This window comes from Podarcis filfolensis (assembly GCF_964270895.1).
Source record: "Podarcis filfolensis genome assembly, chromosome: 12".
Classification (NCBI taxonomy): Eukaryota; Metazoa; Chordata; class Lepidosauria; order Squamata; family Lacertidae; genus Podarcis; species Podarcis filfolensis.
In genome coordinates, this window is record NC_139614.1 from 40077922 (window position 1) to 40097431 (window position 19510).

Here is a 19510-nt window from a genome sequence, read left to right on the forward strand (position 1 = left end):
GTGAGGGTCATCTGCCTCGTCAAGCCCAGATGCTGCAATCAGCATGCAAAGTACAAAAGGAAGCAGAGCTGGGGTGCTGTGATTGAATAGCCCTGGTGATATAATTCCCTCCAATTAGAAGCTAGACTTGTCGGTTACAAAACAATTCTCCCTCTCCCTAGCATTTTCTTCTTTTGGCAACCTTGGAGGGGAAATACCTCAGCTTTTTGTGGACCCATTATCTGCATTTTTTAAAAGTCCAAATTGCTTCGGAAATCCAAACTGTTAGCAAAACTACACTTTTTATTCACAGTGAAACAAGATTTACCGTCTATTTCCATGTACAAGATGCCCCCAGGTATAAGACGACCCCTATTTTTTTGAACCCAAAATTAAGAAAATGAAACCCTAAAATAGAAGTGAAAATCTGGATGATTGGCGGCGGCAAGCTGTTGATCTTTTTGGGGGCGATTGCCCTCAAAGTTTCCAGCATGAGGGGCATGCAGTGCATGGTGGTGCAGAAGCAAAGGCAGCGACTGGGGCACCACACACTCCCCCTCGATGGCAACTCCTGCTGCGGGGAAGCAGGCTCCCAAGCAGGATTCCAAGGAAGACCAGGGGGAAGGCAGCGGCCGCTCTGCGTCCGGCCATGCTGTCAAGCAAACTGAGCTGAGGAAGGTGGTGAGCGGGCTGGGGGCAGGGTGGGAGTTTGAGGGGGAAGAGGAAAAAAAGAAGGGCAAGGAGAGGTACACTGAGGTATCCCTCAGTGGCGGCAGTCACTCTCAATCCAGTGGTCAAGCCAGTGGGAGCTTCAGGAGAGCCAGTCGTCAGCATGCAGCCCAGAAGCGGGGGGGGGGGGGAGGAAGGGGGGTGGCAGCAGGAGGGATCGCCTCAGCCCGCCCAAGCCAAACTCCCGGACATATGCTTAAATATTTTAAAAATTCCCCCAGATGCCCATGTTCCATATACAAGACGACCCCCAATTTTAAACTAATTTTTAAAGCAAAAAACCTCGTCTTATACACAGAAAAATATGGTACTTATTCTACTTGGCAATGAAATCAGAGTCCAACGGCCACAGCAAAAATTATCACCTGGCTGCTCCTACTCCAAATCTGATAAACATCCCATTCGTTATTGCAAAAAATCACCTCCCACCTTACTTTGCAAGGAGCAAAGAACAATTGCAGACATGTCCTTGTGATGTGCAAATGGCCAGCTTTGAGTGCAAGACACCAAAAGATTCCTGAAGCATCTAATCTCTGACCATTTGCACTTTATAAAATGCATGTTTTCAGGCTGGTTTCTCTTCACACTGAACTGGAAAGCAACCTTTATGCTGCCATTCCTCACCTTCCTGCTTTTCAGGCAATAACTCAAAGATTTCCAGATTGTTAATAGAAGTGATTGTTGCACCCCCTAGTGGCGAATATTTTTAGATGAATTCATTTCTATTCACCCAGCCAGTTGGTTAAGACGTAAGCCATCAGTTCTACCACATTATCTGGAAATGAGGTTTAAACATATTTGGATACAGTTGGAAGAAGGGTACACACTAAAATGTACAGGTTGACTAGCAAACAAAGCATGAGTCTTTTTTTGATGTGGAAGTCAGCTTTCCAAAGTAAAAAAAAGTAGGACACCAGAGCCAGCCAAAAGCACGCGGCTTCTATAGCAATCTACATTACTCCCCTTCAAGCTATTCTGACAAAGCTATCTAGGCTGACTCATGTAAGGTCTTAATCAGGCCCGAGGCTGACTTTTTAATTATAAAAATAAAGGATATTTAAATGCAATTATTACACTGGCAAGATGAGATTAAGAATGTAGGACTTCACTTCCCCAGCATGATCTGGGCATGCACATGGAAGGGACAAGAACTGAGTTTCAGGATGACATACCTGAATACACAACAGAATACATGTATCAATATGAAGTACCCATGCAATACATTATCATCCAGGCAGCTTGCAAGGGTGGGGTGTATCCATGTTGAAATGGTATACACAGACATCTAAGGTTGAGTCCTTCTTCTTATGGGGAAAAACCCATAGTGTATAAACTGGCCTTTAAAGGGAAAATTGTGAGCTGACTGATGAAGCCCCCTTCCAAAATGCTTATGCTCAATATAGCACCTCAGTACAATATACGGAGATACATAGGTAGAAAAAACAATGTCATCCAATGGCTACGACCTTAAAAGGTTATATAGGTCTCAATGAAGTTCACTAAAATTCAAAGATTTTCTTTATTTAAACACAAAAACATTTACAGCATGCAGGTAGTTAAAACTATATGGCATCTTCTCCAAACCAGTTATTCTTAAATGCATTCTCATGCATTGAGAATACATAACTGTTTATTCAGTGGCAGATCCTTGCCACAGGCAGACTCTTGTCATTTCAGGTCTAATTTAAAGTAGTTAATCAGTAATGTTATGCAAATAATTTAGTTTATCTCCATGAATAAATAGTCTTCTTTCATGTCATTCAATTCCTGTCCTAAGCCATTTTTTAAAAAATAGCCTGGAGGAATAAAAATTCAAGAACTGTAAATTGGAACAGTAACGCATTTAAAATTCTATTGCAGATTGAAGATTCTAAATTTACAAAACCAAAAAATTGTCCTGTCCATGCAACCTACCATAGGAGAGCCAAAGAACATAGGAGTCCTTTTGAAAGTTTAAGTTGCAGTTCTTGGTAAACTTCATAAAAGGTTAAAATAAAAAAGCTTAGGTATAAAAAGGATGTACATGTTGAGCTACATGCTAGTTACAGTTTATTTAACTGTTTAATTACACAGCCATGTCAGCACCAAAACCCGTGATACATTACTTACAGGAATGAAACTAACGTAAACAGCCATGAGAAAATATCCTGCTTCATTTGAGTAACTGCCAGGAAACCAGATTGAAATTGTACGGCTATAGTTGAGAAACTGACATAGGCCAATGCAACTGAAAACACAACTTCAAGCACTTAACAGAGATTCCTTCTCCACCATTTTCCCTTTATACAAGTCCCCTCTTATTTCATCTTTTCAATTTGGAGTGTTTAATTCAAGCACAAAAGAAAGAGGTTAATCTTATGACAATTCCAAACTAACAAGGGTCTGGCTGATTAAAAAAAAAGAAAAAGAAAACCCCAGTCTCTAAAATAAATGTATTAAAAAAGACACTAATCAGAACTTAAGGTATTTGGGGGGGGGGTGTCAGTCAATTTTTTCTATTACTAGGCTCCGTCTTAATACAAATATTTCAATTTGTACAAAAGATAGTCATAAAGTTCTACAGAAAACCTACCCCGCCCCCCGGCAAGTGCCTGTGAATGTACTTCAGTATAATATAAAACTGGCATCAACTTACTCTGGAAAAGCAGTTATTCAAAATCTCTCAACTGTTGGAAAGCATTTTCTTTCACTTCCTACCAGTCAAGTGACTGTAATGAGAAAACTTTTCAAAGCCTTTGGACAATATCGAACAGTAACTTCCCTGTCAAAGGTGTTCTTTTGAATTCTGTGGCATGCCGTTTCAAGTGCTTTTTGCTGGGCAAAACTTTAAACTTGGTCTCAAAACTTTGCAAAAGTAATGATGATGACAATGATGTCCAACAGGATTGCTAGAGAAAAACACATTTACAGAATTCTAGATTTACAAATAAGTTACAGTACAGTTTCAGTGTAGCACAATTTCCATTTCCATCCTACATTTCTGGCCATTTTATGCACTTTCTTTTCCCCCTTTATTCACTTGGTTCCACTTATTCAATCAATTCATTCTCTTAAAGTCAAATTTGTGGTTTGAATGAAATATGATGCACTGATAATACAAGGAGTTCTACAGTGCCCTGATTTCTCACTGGAAAAGTTAACCAAATTCATCCAGTTCTGGTGACCAGTTAACAGGCTTATCAAGATGAAGCAGAATGTTTTCACCTCATCACACTATTCTGGGTATAATCAGGAACAGGACAGATGAAAAGTCATTGCCAAAGTCTTTCCATGTAAACTTACATTTACTACTTGTTATACAGTATTAACTCATTAACCTGATAACAGATTTAATCAAACAGTTAAGCAGCCTCGTCAAAAAAGGAAAATTTTCAATCCACATTTTTTTGAGAGACTTCAGTGCCTAAGGGCAGTCGTCATAAGCACACCTCAGTAATTGCAAACTGTACACATAATTTTAGTCTTATGCTCTATACAGCCATCCAGGCAAACTTAATGTACAGTGCTGCTCTAATTCAAGAGTGGGTCAAGTAGTGTTATTAAAAGTGGTAAAATTAAAACTTTACTTCAACATTGTTCCACAATCCCTAAGACCATTAAATATACATAAATTAAGCTAGGAAATTTTAACTAAGATGTTGCTTAACATACATTCAACTTGGCACAGTGCAGACTAAATTTAAGACGTGAAAGACAGATCAGGTAATGAAAAGAGCTACGTTTTAAGTTACACGTCAATTTCCCAAGAAGAAAGTTTTTCCTAGTTTTGTTTGGAGTCAATTAGCCAAATTTGTAGAATGAGGAGAGCTGTACAGACCAGTATAAGTTTATACAATTTTCAAAAAAATAATCCTACAATCCCCAGGGAGAGACAGATAGACGTCACTGTCACGGAATGACTCTCATTGCGCAATATCCAATCCTCTTCATGCTGTGTAGCTTTCAGCATCTAGAAAAAGCCAAAGAAACTTATGCATACATAGAAAAATAAGTGAACAAAATGTTCATAATTTTATTTTACTCTAAAAATTGTGAGATTTACACAATTATTTTCATCTACATTTACTCACCGAAAACTATTCACCGTTTACCGTATTTTTCGCCCTATAGGACGCACTTTTCCCCCTCCAAAAATGAAGGGGAAATGTGTGTGCGTCCTATGGGGCGAATGCAGGCTTTCGCTGAAGCCTGGAGAGCGAGAGGCTTCAGGAAGCTCTCGCTCTCCAGGCTTCAGGAAGCTATCCGCAAGTCTTGCAAGCCCGGCGGGAGGTCCCGCGGGCTCGCAAGGTTTGCGGGCAGCAGCCTGCAGCCCAAAAGCTCGGGGGACAGCGGGGAGGCGCAGCGCCGCCACCCCGTTATTCCCCGACCTGATCTGGAGGCTGGGGGGGGGGAGAGAGAAGAAGGCTGCGCAAAGCCTCTGCAGGGCAGCGGAGTGCGCTGCCCCACAGAGGCTAGGGAGGCTGTCCCTGAAGGCAGAGGAGGGAGACGGAGCGCTCCGTCTCCCTCTTCTAGCTTGGGGATGGCTTCGCAAAGCCTCTGCAGGGCAGCGGAGTGCGCTGCCCCACAGAGGCTAGGGAGGCTGTCCCTGAAGGCAGAGGAGGGAGACGGAGCGCTCCGTCTCCCTCTTCTAGCTTGGGGATGGCTTCGCAAAGCCTCTGCAGGGCAGCGGAGTGCGCTGCCCCACAGAGGCTAGGGAGGCTGTCCCTGAAGGCAGAGGAGGGAGACGGAGCGCTCCGTCTCCCTCTTCTAGCTTGGGGATGGCTTCGCAAAGCCTCTGCAGGGCAGCGGAGTGCGCTGCCCCACAGAGGCTAGGGAGGCTGTCCCTGAAGGCAGAGGAGGGAGACGGAGCGCTCCGTCTCCCTCTTCTAGCTTGGGGATGGCTGCGCAAAGCCTCTGCAGGGCAGCGGAGTGCGCTGCCCCACAGAGGCTAGGGAGGCTGTCCCTGAAGGCAGAAGAGGGAGACGGAGCGCTCCGTCTCCCTCTTCTAGCTTGGGGATGGCTGCGCAAACCTGGAGGGGAAATAAAATTTTTTTCCTTGATTTCCCCCCCAAAAAACTAGGTGCGTCCTATGGGCCGGTGCGTCCTATAGGGCCAAAAATACAGTAAGTTTGTGCCACAATTTCAGTAGAAGATGCTGTACCAGATCTAATACAGAATTAAGGTATCAATGTTTTTCTAAATGCTAACTTGTTTAGCAATCATTTTAAATTAACTCCTTATATTTATCACTATACGTCGTAATTACTCCCCTGGTTTCTTTGCAATTAATCTTCCAATCTCAACTCTGTCTTCCTTAAAACCCATGAATTCTGGTCTTTCTTTAGCTTGTTCCTCAGTTTATGTACTTTAATTTGGAGGCATCTGAACTGGATTTACCCCAGTAATACTGAATTAAAGTATTCCTCTCTTATCCTTAACATTCCTTATAACTTACTGAAAGCCATCCCAGTCAGACAGGCAACTGCAAATGCTGTTTAGTTGTGGTATGGCAAACTCGGGGGGGGGGGGGGGGAGACAATGTGTGGAACATGATAAGCTATTCTGGAACCTATTTGGTTCTGAACTAATTACTGTATTTTACGCTTCATAAGACGCATCTGACCATAAGACACACCTAGTTTTTAAGAAGAGGAAAACGAGAAAAAAATATATTCTGAACGAAACAGTGAATGCATGATTTTTGTGGTTCATGCTGTGGCCACATACATGATATGTGATTTGACGGTGAGTTTGGGGTGACCCAATGCAAAAATCCAGAGGATCCATGTGGATCTATGCTTTGTAACCACATTTTTGCGCCATTGCGGCCCCACAAAACAGTGGATGCGAGATTTTTTTGGTGCAGTCTATAGCCATGGACATGCTATGTGATCTGATGGTGAATTTGGGGTGACCCAGTGCAAAAATTCTGAGGATTCATGCGCTTTTACCTCCCCACTCCCAGGCAGCCTCCTTTATAGCTAGCATCCCTTATCTCCCTCCTGATTGCTTGCCGATCAGCTGCTCAGCAGCTTCGTTTCAACACCCCCTTCCCTCTTGTTTGCCTTAGTGTCTTTTCCTTAGCTGGAGCAGTTTTTTGCTCCTCATTTTCTTCTAATTTCTCTTCTCATTGCTTGTTTTAGTACTCCTGTCTCCTCTCCTTGCAAGTTCGCTATCTTTACCTCCCTGACCCCCCCCCCCGGCAGCCTCCTCTACCTGCAGCCTTATCTCCCTCCCAATCAATTGCTGATCAGATGCTCAGCAGCTTCGTTTGAACACCCCCTTCCCTCTTTCTAAAAAAAAGAAGAAGAAGCACAATCTGCTTTTTGCCCCTGGGCAATTCGGCTCCAGGGACCACGAACTGGCTCCATAAAACACACAGACATTTCCCCTTGCTTTTTAGGAGGAAAAAGTGCGTCTTATGGAGAGAAAAATACCGTAGTTTCGCACAGCGTACTTGTTCAACTGAAGTTGCCCCCAATCACAAATACTCATATGGATCTGGACTCTTATCCAATATTGTATTTAAACAATCATATTCCCTATTTTCCTTGAAACTACCAAACATTTTAAACTGAAGACAGGATATTAAATGGAATAGACAAGTTAACTGCCAACCTTGATAATGTAAATTCATGCCTTCTCCTGCCGTGCTCCGCCTCCACGTAGGGCCACTGGCTGGCTGTTTTGAGTAAAAGCACCTCCCCCACGAATTGCACTTGGATGAGTTGGAGAAGCTGCTGGATGCTGGCCAGGGCGAATAGGTTTAGCTGCATGAAGCAAATGCAAATGTTAAAGGTAAAGCCAAGTCAAGTTTTTAAACAATTCAGCTGTGCTGGTTTATTGATACTTCATTGTTATTTTATTTCCAAAGGAATATGCATGTTTGTTGTTTTTGCCGCAAACTTAGTCTTGTAGTAACTTAATGACCAAAAAAAGTTATTATGGTACAAACTTTTGTGCATCATGGTTATTTCATACATCTGACCAAGCAGACTCAAATCAGTGTAAATTTTTGCAAATGAATGTGTTAACACTTTTAAGGAGCCAAAGATTTTGCAACTTTTATTGTTACTAATATTTACTATGCTGCCTTCTAAGCAAGTTTTCTAAAAAATGGGTTCTCGGGGCAGGAATCACCTAATGTGCCCTTTCAGCAGAAGCCCTGTGCAAGGATACCTGCTTGCTCAATGGGACTTTCCCACCCCTCTCCTCCCATTGTGTGCCCCTGCAATTGGCTCAGAGGGGTCAGAAGAACCTTCAAAACAGTGCACTGGGGGAGGAGGGGCGAATTAACCTGGCTGGCAAGCTGCATGTCTGCATGGATAGAACGCTTATAATAATGTTGAATTCCACCCTAGATCTATAAATATTTCTTGCTCCTATAACCAACACCCAACCATGATGAAATTCTGAAACTATCATACCCATTCCATAACTGTGCAAGAATACAAGTTACAAAATTTATGTCCTGTAGTAAGCATCCTGATTTGTTATTTTTTGATACCGCTCCATGGTGATTTGATTAAAGTATTTTGATTTTACCTGTAGAAATATTTCTATTCTGAAAGGTGAAATATGCATATACATAACGATAACAAAACTTATTATAGTATGCAATACTTACAGGATCAACAACCCTCACATATTAAGCTTGTGAAAGTTTTGTTGTAACATGTGCTTGCACTCCAGAAGTATCTAAATCCTAAATTGTACTACTTCAAGCAACTAATGTCCTAATTTCCAGACTATACAAGTAACAACTTCAGATAATCTGGTCAATGGACAAATCAATAGAATTTATGGATATGCAAGTGATCTACCACCATTCTAAGATCCAGGTGTAGAACTAAGTGACCCAAGAACAAGGGATCAATAATTGAATTCATGTCATACCAGCACTGTTAACGTTCCCATTTTATCTACTAACCAATCTGCGCAGAATGTGCCTTTCTGATCATGTTCTTTGACCTCACAGCTTCCTTAATACGATCTACTTCCTGTTGGTAACGCTTGCGATCACGAGATGCATTCTCTTTGGCTTCCTTTAGTGCTGACTCCAAAGCTTTAACTCGTTCAGCTGTAGCTCTAAGTCGTTTCTCCAGTTTCGGAAGCTCACAGCGAAGATCTGCATTATCACGTACCAGCTGTGGATAGAAATATATGTTTCATATAGAGCTATGTTAAATCTGGACTATGGGAATTAAAGCCTTTGCAAATCCTTTCACTCCATAGTTACTTTGAACAGCACTTTAACTAACAAAGAATTCAAGGTAAAGTTAAAGCATCCAGAATAAAAATAAAATCTTCCCTCAGAGCTAACCCCTACTTAAATTTTCCATAGTAATAGCCTCCTTGAGAGACATGGGTGCAACTAATTGCTGCAATGTTTCTTTGGGATTCTCTAGGGACGCAAGTGGCGCCGTGGTATAAACCACTGAGCCTAGGGCTTGCCGATCGGAAGGTTGGCGGTTTGAATCCCCGCAACAGGGTGAGCTCCCATTGCTCAGTCCTGCCAACCTAGCAGTTCGAAAGCATGTCAAGGTGCAAGTAGATAAATAGGTACTGCTCCGGCGGGAAGGTAAAAGGCATTTCAGTGCGCTGCTCTGGTTTTGCCGGAAGCAGCTTAGTCATGCTGCCCACATGACCCGGAAAAACTGTCTGCGAACAAACGTCGGCTCCCTCAGCCAGTAAAGTGACATGAGCGCTGCAACCCCAGAGTCATTCGCGACTGGACTTAACTGTCAGGGGTCCTTTACCTTTTTTAGCCTTCTTTTCTCTTCTACTGCATGACTAGATTTAGTAGGATGTTGGCAAGTCATATGAAAGAAAGCATGGCAATCAAGGTAGTTAAATTTGGCCAAAGAGTTCTTGATTTTTACTCAGTAGCACGTTTACTTGAATAGGGCAACTTGTGGCAACTTTAAGAGATAAAACGTGTGAGCCAAAGAACTTCAGTATGTACAGCATGGATAAGCTTTTATAAAGCCATGGAAATAGATCAGATTATAAGAATATATTTCAGATTACCTGTTTGTGGACTTTTGTGAGCTGTTCAAGATTATTCTCAAGAAAAGAAATCTTCTGTTTCTGGGCAGCACTGCCCCCTGTGTCATCTGAGTCAATCTCTGCACTCTATGGCAATAAGATAGGCAATCTGAGTTTTGATCCCCATGGAATTAGTACAAAAAATATCAATAGTTTCTAAAATGAAGAACTGGGCATTACCTTCTTAACTCTGGTAGCCAGATCTTGAACGAAGAGTTTCCTAAGATTGTGCAGGGTCTGAAGTTCTTTTGCCTAGGAACATAAAGATGGCAAACTGTAGCATTTTTAGGTGATAAATTCAAGAATCTGAAAGATACTTTCTGAATATTTAGCTTACCACAGTCTCTTCTAAGCCTTTCAAGTCTTGTCTTGCTTGTTCTCGCCTATCTTGCATAACCCTAAAGTAAACAAAAATGTATTACCTACTATTCTTCCCGTATCTAACCCAAAGTAGAATAATTCAAAACATCTAAAAAGGATGAAACATCACACATAGACAGCTGCTTCCACTTTTAAAAACAGAACTATGAAATAAAACTTCCACTGGACAAACAATCTCTGCCCACGTTCTGAAGCCCAGAAGTGCTGGGTTGAAGTAAGTATCAATAATTTGGAGGCTACAACCAAAAGAGGAACAGAGTATGCCCACTGTATTTTAACATGTGATGCTGACAATGCACAATGAAACAGGCAACTTGCATCTTAAGTGAGGGTTCAGTTCCGGGGGTCCACGAGTATATGCAAAATCATGTAAAGCCCAGAACCCCTTGAATCACCCCCCCCCGATGGAGGGCTGCTTGCTTGGCTTCAGGAAAGAGGCACGAGGGCCTTGCCAGAGACATAGCCTCCTTCTCAAAGCCTAGGAAGTGCATGCCCAGCTTTGGAAAGCGGTGAGAGGGATCTAGGACACTGCCAAAGCCCTTGTGCCACCTTCCAAGAGCCAGATAAACCCACAATCACAGCTTTGTGCAAGTGTGTGTGTGTAAACAAACAAACAAACAAACAAATGGAGAGTGCGTTTCCTCAGCTCTCCAATTATTTATTTATTTCTCTCCCAAACTGTGCAAAGTTGTGATTGTGTAAGTAAGATATACGTGTAAGATGAAAATTATCTGTAATGTGATTCAAAACTGTCTGACCAATTATGCTTCAAGCAAAGAGTACATTTTTAAAAGCCAACTAACCTGTTGGCTCAGGAGGAAGAAGGCTTATTGGGGAAATGAACTTTTAGTTTGTGGGAGAATAATAAAGAACAATGTGTGGAACTTCAAATGCTGAGCAAAGCATGTGAAAGTGGCTGAAATAGAATTAACCTTCCTGGTCACTTTATAAACATGAAAGTGGAGAGTAAATATTAGATGTGCCTCTTTCACTTCCTTCCTCCAACTCTTTATATATAATTTATTAAAATGCTGAGCTCATCAAGAACAATATTACATCTATCTTTACACAGGATAGGGGGAAACTATGAAAAGGAACTTCTAAATACAGAATGTTGCAAATGCATACTATAAACTGTCTATATACTAAGACCTATGGGATTTTGAAAGACAGATATTGCTTTATTCTGGTTTGCTAGAATGCATTTTAAAACAAAACCTGTACACGCTTTTTGAACAACTAATACTTACATCATACAACTTATATAGCCTCTATCTATGCTTCAAACATCCAAGCATGTCCGTATTTAAAACTTTAGACTATCCTATCCTTCCAATTTCATTTCAGTAAATATTGATCTAAGATCCAAATCTGCATCTAACAGCTCTTGATTTTTGAGAACAGATGCTATTACAGTCGTTGGGAACTCCTATAGCAATACAGGGTCGCATCAGACTTCCTAATTTTTTAAAATACCTTTCTAAAAGTTGCTAATGTTCATTTCATAGGTAAATTACATAGGAACCTTTCTGCTCAAAACAGTGTGCCAGAATGAATACACTGTGTCCACACATCAAAGTTTGATTTGACCAACCAGATTGTCCACATTATTGTTCTTACTTACGTTAGTTCATGCAGTTTCCTGCTTTTATCTTGATCGGTAGCTTTCAGTTTATCATGTTCAATTCTGAGTCGTTCCTGCTCAAGCATCATCTTCTGATTTTGACTAACACAGAATAAAAAACATGTAATTATGATGTGAGAGATTTCCACAAAACCAGGACTTCAATCTTGTGACATATTATTAGTTGCCAAAACATGCACTTTAGACTGGGATGGGATCAGATTAAAAATTCTGTTGGAACCCACAGCGTACCATTAGAATTGACAAACAATTCTAGAACTGATAGCCAAATTTAGAAACCCTCAAAATAAAGCCTTTCTAAAAACAGTATGTGAATACTGGAATGAATTTTACATTTTTGGCACTAACATTAAGCTCCCATCTCATTAGGAAAGAAAGGTGCAAAATGGGCCATGAACCAAGGCTTAGGGATACATAAAATAAGGATATTTCTATTCTTGCTGAGGTACACTGCATGCCTGAACACAGGCTGGATTTTTATGTAAATAAATGAAAGTGAATAACACATTTATAAGACTTAGGCTGCAATCCTAACCCCATTTATCTGAGAGAAAGTCCATCTGAATTCAATTTACTTCTGAATACACATAGTAAGGACTGCACCGTTAGAAGTTTTTTTTTTTTTTGAAAAAGCTGTTCTCTGCCCTCCCACAAAGACACATGCAGTAGTTGCAAAACTTACTCTTGCAGTTCAGTAATTAGTTTCTCCTTTGCCTCAACCTCATCTCTGAGACTGCTAATCTGCTTCTGATGAGTCTCACGGTGACTTTGAATCTGCTGCTCAACAGCTTGCTAAAGAACCAAATATTCTGATGTTACATCATCATAAGTGATTGCATTTTTGAAGAAACTAATTTTGAATTATTGATTAAAGCATATCTGAAGTTTACTTGCCTTGACTTCATTTGCTGTTTGAACCTTGTTTAGATGCTCCTTCTCCATTTCATGAACTTTTTCTAGTGAAGAAAAGAGTATTTAGTTAGAGGACACAGACAAATTTACTGGATTCGCAACCTCAGACTGTTGCAAGATCATAGCATGCCACACCTAAAATATTATGCACCTTACAGAAGAAAGAACATAACAACTGTACAGGATCAGACCAGTGACCTATCTTGTCAGGTACCCCAATTCCAATTATGGCCAAGTTGATGCCTCTAGGAAGCTCTCAAGCATAACTTAGCAACGTAACATTTTTACGGAACCCTTTTCGTAAGTGATCAAAACACTTCACAGGTACATTTAATCCTTACATACACATCATATTTCTTAGTATCTTCCCCATATTACAGAAGTGTGGGACAAACAGCTTGCTGAAGACCAGTTCACAGTTCATGCTCCTTAAACATTAAGCATATAGTAAAGCAATTAATACCCTGTGCTCGAAGTTCGACTAGCTCATCATTAAGCGAATCCACAGACTCTTCAAGCTGTCTTTTCTTCTGTTCCACATTCTGAAGGTACTCTGTAAGTGACTTGATCTTGGCTTCATGCTTTCAGGGTGAAAACAAGAATTGAAATTAGAGAAGCTACATGTGAAAATAAACTTAAACAGCTTGTGAACTTCACAGTTACATTGCAAGACTAGGATATATATCTGTAGAAGCATATACTGAAGTACTATATATGGAACTGCATATCACAAGCTGCAGTCGTTTAATTCTCCAAAATAATGAAGTTTGATCAATTTCTCTATCTCCACTAACATTTAAGGTACAACTAGCTTGCTTCAATATTAAAAGCTTCAAGAGTAAATGTTCTTTACATGATGTGGGCTGACATGGTAGCAAAATCCTATACATTGCCCAAAATATGAAAGCCGGTTACTGACACATTTGACTTCTAGCTGCCTTTTGAATTTGACCAGTGGTTTTGAAGTTGACTGCATGTGTTGGAAGTAGTTTGCATGTGAGATAGCTCTTGCCTTTGTATACTAAGCATGAGACCCACTTTATCAGCAAAACTTTGCATCCAAGATGGAAAACTAGTACCTATAAGCAACCGGTCACTAGATGTAAATTTCAAAACTCATCCTGAAAAGCTGTTGAAATGTTGTAGCCCAAATTAGTCATGCACATTGTAGAAAATATATGAAAGAAAAGTGAACTGCTTATATTAATCAGTTCACTCTAATGCTTATTGGTCAAGCAAAAACAATTCCTATTATTTCCAGTGTTCAGGCTGTGACAGTCATTGTTTCAGCAACTAAAATGGGATAACTCACACACAAGAGTGAGGTATCAGGAGATTTGGGGCTTGCAGAAGTACAAGAAAATGTTTAGGAAAACCTCAAAAATAGCTCCATGAGGACTGACTGCTGGAGGGGAATAGGGAAGGGGGAATGGAACGGAGCAGCTGGACTTCTGAACAGCAGCACTTCACAACAGTACATTTTGTTGTAGGTTCCACTTGTGATAATTATAATTTAAGAAGAGCACTTTTACTTACTTATAAAACACATAGCTAAGATTGGAATCAAGAAGCAAAAATGACATTAACTGGCGGAGCCAAACCATTTCATTTACCTGTGAAATACGGAGCTGACAGGCCGCTAGCTCTTTTTCATTTTCTTCCATTTTCTTATTGCTCTCTGTCTGTGTACTTTCTAACTGCTTACACCGTTTTACCATAGTTTTCACTTCAGATTTCATTTTACTGATGTAGAGCCTTGCAACTGTGAATTCCTCATCTATCATACCAGTTCCTTCTGGTTGCTGAGGAGGAACAAGTTTTTAGTTCAAAACATTTTTAATATTAGAAAATCATGTGACACATTCACAGTTCAATATATTATTCAGCAAATAGATCAGCTGACTTACCTGTATAAAGATCTGCTTTAAACTAGGATTGTGACAAAGTGACACCCCCCGTCACAACAAATGTGCACTATTTTTGCATATTGTGAAGGTCTATATAAACAGAAAAGGCAGGAGCAGTTCTTGCCAAACTAGGCAGTGAGCTCCACAGGGCAGGGCCTGCTACACACTAAATGCTTAGTCTCTATGGGGTGTGGAGAACCACCAGAAGTGCCCAATCAGGTTTTTAATGATTGTATTGTATTGTATTGATCTTTATTACGGCCATTGGCCCATCACACGACAGTTTCCCATACCAACATAATGTACTTAAACCTCCAAATTTAAAACCGCCAAAACTTACAAACAACAGACAAAAACCAAAGCAAAACAAAAACAAAATGATCCTCAATGTACTTTTTAATGATCCTCAATGTACTTTGGGCCAAATTATTTAAGGGTTCATGAACCCTGAACCAGACCAAGTAGCAAGTCAGCAACCAGTGCAGCTCCCTTGGCAGTCGAGTTATATGCTTCCAGGAATCTGTTCCTGTGAGGAGTCTGGTTCAAAGAAACTGCTGCTGCCACAACTAAGCAGGCAAGCAACCCACGCACCTACCCAATCTTTCCCAAATACCCTGCTTCAAATATTTGCTTGCAAATTAATCAAGGTTAGTACAATTTTAGGGAAGAGGAGCCCATGACAGCCATTCTTTATACTGTAATTGTAAGCACCAGATACCACAACAAACACTCACGGAGACTGTCACGGTTGTTTTAAATGCTTGAATGGTACAGAAGGGACAAGAAAGCACATGCTTAATTTACCTATATAACATTTAAAAAAAAAAATCTCAGGAGAATATAATATAGCTCAACTTACCTTCACATCATTATTTCCCACAGCAATTCCTATTTCTGCAAGATCTTTTAGAAGAGATGCCATCATTTCTGTTGCTCGTTTTTTCTGGTGATTGGTCATTTCTTTAAGTTTCTGAAGTTCTGTATCTATACTGGCTAAAGTTACCTGGAATGAGAGGAGTGTGGATCAAATAAAGAACATATGCCAGTAATAATATGAATATGTGTATGCTTACCCAGAAAACAATTTAAATAACCAGAGTCAACCAAGATATCTGTCAATCTCAAGAACATCAGTAGAAGAATGCATATCCTTAACCAAAAGAAGTGACCTTTTCTACAAATACATGCTTTCCAAATTGTAGTGTTATAAGTAGTAGTAGTGTCAATAACCTTCTAGGACAGAAATGGGAATCTGTGGTCATCTAAATGTTGCTGGACTACAGCTTCCAACATCCCTGACCACTGGCCATGCTGGCTGGGGCTGATAGAAGTTGGAGTCTAACTTACTCCTGATGCTGCCCTAGGTAGATGCAGATACTATGGTGTGTTGCACAGCTAGGGAACGGAAATCAGACAAGACAGAGCAAGTCCACTGTGTTACACACAATTACACTGAGCCAACCACATGAGGATCTCAAGATAGGATGACAAACCTTGAAATGTACATGTTTGTTTACAGTTGCTAACCTTCAATTTTTTAATCAAATTGTGTTAAAATTATGTCAGAAAATAATGGTGTATGAATATAGAATCATACAATTGTACAGTTGGAAGGAATCCAAAAGGTCATATAGTCCAACCCCCTGTAAAGCAGGAACCTCAACTAGATCATCCATGGCAGATGGGCATCCAAACCTTTGTTTAAAAAGGCAGGAGAGTTCACTACCTGTCATGGGAGCCATTGTGTACCAGCTTCTACTGTCAGAAAGTTCTTCCTGATGTTTAGTCAGAATATCCTTTATTGTAACTTGAACATTGAGCTTATGGCATATGGCATGTAATTAACTTTTTTAAAGGCCAATGAGAAAAGAGTCTCGGTTCATTAACAGCTGTAAAACCATTTGGACTGGCAACAAAAAAAGGTGGTTTCTTACCGATTTCTGATTCAGCTCCTCACTAAGCATCTCGTATTCTTTTGCCTTGTCTTCCACTTCCTGAGACTTCTGATCATAGTTGACAGCCAGCTCCTCAAGGGCTTGGAGAACTTCTTTTACCTCCTCCTTAGAGGCATCATTTTCAGCTTGAAGCCGATTTAGTTCAGCTTGCATATTGTCTTGGTCCCGCCTGGTAGATGCTAGAAGCTACACACAAAAGGTTATGTTAGTTGTGTTTTTTTAAGCAATTGTTTCCTAGACTGTAAAAACCATCACAATTTGCTCATTTAGAAATCTTTATGTAATTAGCTGCTTCTGATATTTATAATTTTGTTGTTGTTGAGCCCCACCTATGCCTACCTGTAACTTTTGAGGCCCTTCTAAAGGTACCTTGCACCAAATAGAGAATGGCATTTTCATCATTAGACCCCCGGCCATCTTTCCTGTGTGGTCTTTCCAGCATCAGGTAATGAACTTTAGATTTTCCCAGACTTCTCAATCTCTTAATGATTTATAGACCCCTTGGATATTTCTGGAGTTTTAACAGCTGTGAATGTTTAGTGCTTTTTATTTTTGCATAAGTGTTCTTAACTGTTAGTGCAGGCCACATAGAAAGCTTTGGTGATCAGGCAGCACATAAATATGGTAAGCAAATACCACATTTCCTTTAAGCTGTAACTAAGCAGCGTACACCAAATTCAATAAGGACACTGACTATTCCTTTAAATCCTGGAAGGCAATTTTGTGATTGACAGTGGTGTCCCGGAAGACACTAAACAGAATAACAGAAGCCCTTTTGAAATCAGTAACCTGATCTCAGCCTGATTTCTGAAGTGTAGCAGTTACTTTTTCGTACTTCAGAAACAGTATTATTCCTAAGAGCAATGCTAACTTATATACTATTAATTTAGTGTAACTTATATACGTTGCACTTTTTTTGCTCTGTATTCTTGCAACATGCAGAATTAACTAGAAGATCAAAACTCACCTCTTCCTGATCCAACATCTGTGTTTTTAGCTTTTCTACCAATTGGCTCTGCTGATTAATTTCTTCATCCTGAATTTTTAAAGAAAGAAAAATGTGAATTCATTAAAAGTGTCACAGACTGTTATGGGTTGATCCCGCCACAAAATTTAGAGAGAACAGTCAAGATCCAAAACACTTTGTGAATAATTCTGCACAAGAGGTCTTTGGGCATCTCCTCATGCCAAATGGAATCCCCATTTCAAACTAAACTGAATGATATGGCATGGAAGTTTTGTAATGAACAGAAAACCACAGGAGTCGAGAATGCCGCTGTACGTACCCAAAGGATTGGGTATGGCCAAAATAACCTGGGAGGGTAAAAACTTTTCCATAAGGAGGACAAATTTGTTTTCAATTCATTAACTTTTAGCCACTATTTTTTTATGCCAACTTATTGTATCCTTAGCATGATTTTCATGATCTCTCTACATGATCATGCTTAGCAACGAAGTGCTAAAATACAGTTAGGTTACAATCCTAAATACAGTGCCTGGCAGCAAATCCCTCTGAACTCAATAGGGCTTATTGCTAAGTAGACATATACAGGATTGCACTATCAATGTCAGATCTTAGGCTGGCAATTTACTCTTGACAAAGAGAAATAGCTATCTGCTCAATTACATTAATGAAACAATTTGATTTCTGATAAAGTATGGCAGTTCTTAGTTTAAAGTACATTAAAATTTAAAGACATACCTTGTCATCTAGCTGTTTGTATAATTTAGCTATTTCTTCCTCACACTTTCTCCTTTCAGCATCAGTAAAGTTACCAATCACTCCAATAGTAGCAGTTGGAGTTTCATTAGTAACAGTAATATCCTTATCCACTGCAAATGCTTCCAAGTTAGCCTTTTCTTTGTCAAACTGCTCATCAACAGGCACAGTCTCGCCTTTAAAACAAAATTACCAAATGCATCATCACTCTTGTTTGAAATATCTTTGCAAACTAAGTCAACATTAGGTCACCTCAGATAGCATGAGAATTTCATTGAAAATTGCTATTTGGACACAAAATACGAGTCCACTGGGTTGAAGACTGCAGCTCTGATATTATCAATAGATATGATGATTTTATTAAACACTAGTCTACCTAATTGTATCAAAGCAATGTACAATAAAAACAGCAAAAAGTAACATATACTTTCAAAACAAAGCTAATATGATACAAAATAGATACTCATGGCAACAACCTATTAAGCCTATTGTAACAAAAATGTCTTTGGAAAGTACAGATAGTGGACACCTGTTGTACCTTGACAGAATTGCTATTCTATGGAACAGGAGCAGCCATAGAATAGCTCCACACTATGGAGTGGGCTTCTGGGGAGTTTGGAATGTGCAGGAGACACATGTTAGTACCAGAACCTTAAACTTGTCCTGGTAGCAGAGTGACATGACAGCCAGTGCAAATCAAGCCAAAACAGTCCCCTCAAGCCAAAGTGTTATATGCTGACAGTTTTTTGTCTCCACAAGCAACCAAGTCACCAAGTTCTGCCCCAGCTGCAGCTTCTGTTCCAATCTCAAGAGTAGCCCCACAGATAATGCAGTTTTTGAAATACGATGTTATTAGAACTTAAAGGTCCTTAATGTAAAGGATCTTTAAACTGATCAATTGTCACAAGAATATTTAGCCTCAACGCTAAGCTGGGAAAAAATCTTGCAGTATTCTAGTTCCCACACGTCTGGGATTTTTCCAGCTTTGCGATCAAGACTTTAGATTAATTTGCTGTACGGTGACCAAAAGTGGAATTTACTGCCACACATTATAATAATGTATAGCTAACACGGTTGTGAAGATCTGTGATATAACTCACCATTACGCCATCTATTCAGCTCATTCTCAAGCCACTGTATTGTGTTGCGAAGTGTCTTGTTCCTCTCCTTTTCCCTTTCATATTTTTTCTTCCATTGTTCTGCAGTTAGTTCTACATTGACACATACTGTGTTCTTGATAGTTTTGGCTCTATAA

General features: G+C 40.0%; 1 protein-coding gene across 1 annotated transcript in view; it reads right to left on the bottom strand.

The window, feature by feature from the left end:
* Nucleotides 1-2213: 2213 nt before the first annotated feature.
* Nucleotides 2214-19510, bottom strand: part of KIF5B (kinesin family member 5B) — a 38028-nt gene continuing 20731 nt past the window's right edge. The window contains exons 11-26 of the mRNA XM_083579357.1: nt 19356-19504; nt 18238-18431; nt 17503-17571; nt 16515-16721; nt 15440-15583; nt 14287-14475; nt 13137-13254; nt 12656-12717; nt 12444-12553; nt 11741-11842; nt 10073-10133; nt 9916-9987; nt 9718-9822; nt 8618-8834; nt 7306-7457; nt 2214-4657 (exon numbers count right to left, since the gene is read on the bottom strand). Coding sequence (XP_083435483.1) covers nt 7321-7457; nt 8618-8834; nt 9718-9822; nt 9916-9987; nt 10073-10133; nt 11741-11842; nt 12444-12553; nt 12656-12717; nt 13137-13254; nt 14287-14475; nt 15440-15583; nt 16515-16721; nt 17503-17571; nt 18238-18431; nt 19356-19504 — 1936 coding nt within the window. The 3' untranslated portion in view covers nt 2214-4657; nt 7306-7320. The remainder of the gene's footprint in view (nt 4658-7305; nt 7458-8617; nt 8835-9717; nt 9823-9915; nt 9988-10072; nt 10134-11740; nt 11843-12443; nt 12554-12655; nt 12718-13136; nt 13255-14286; nt 14476-15439; nt 15584-16514; nt 16722-17502; nt 17572-18237; nt 18432-19355; nt 19505-19510) is intronic.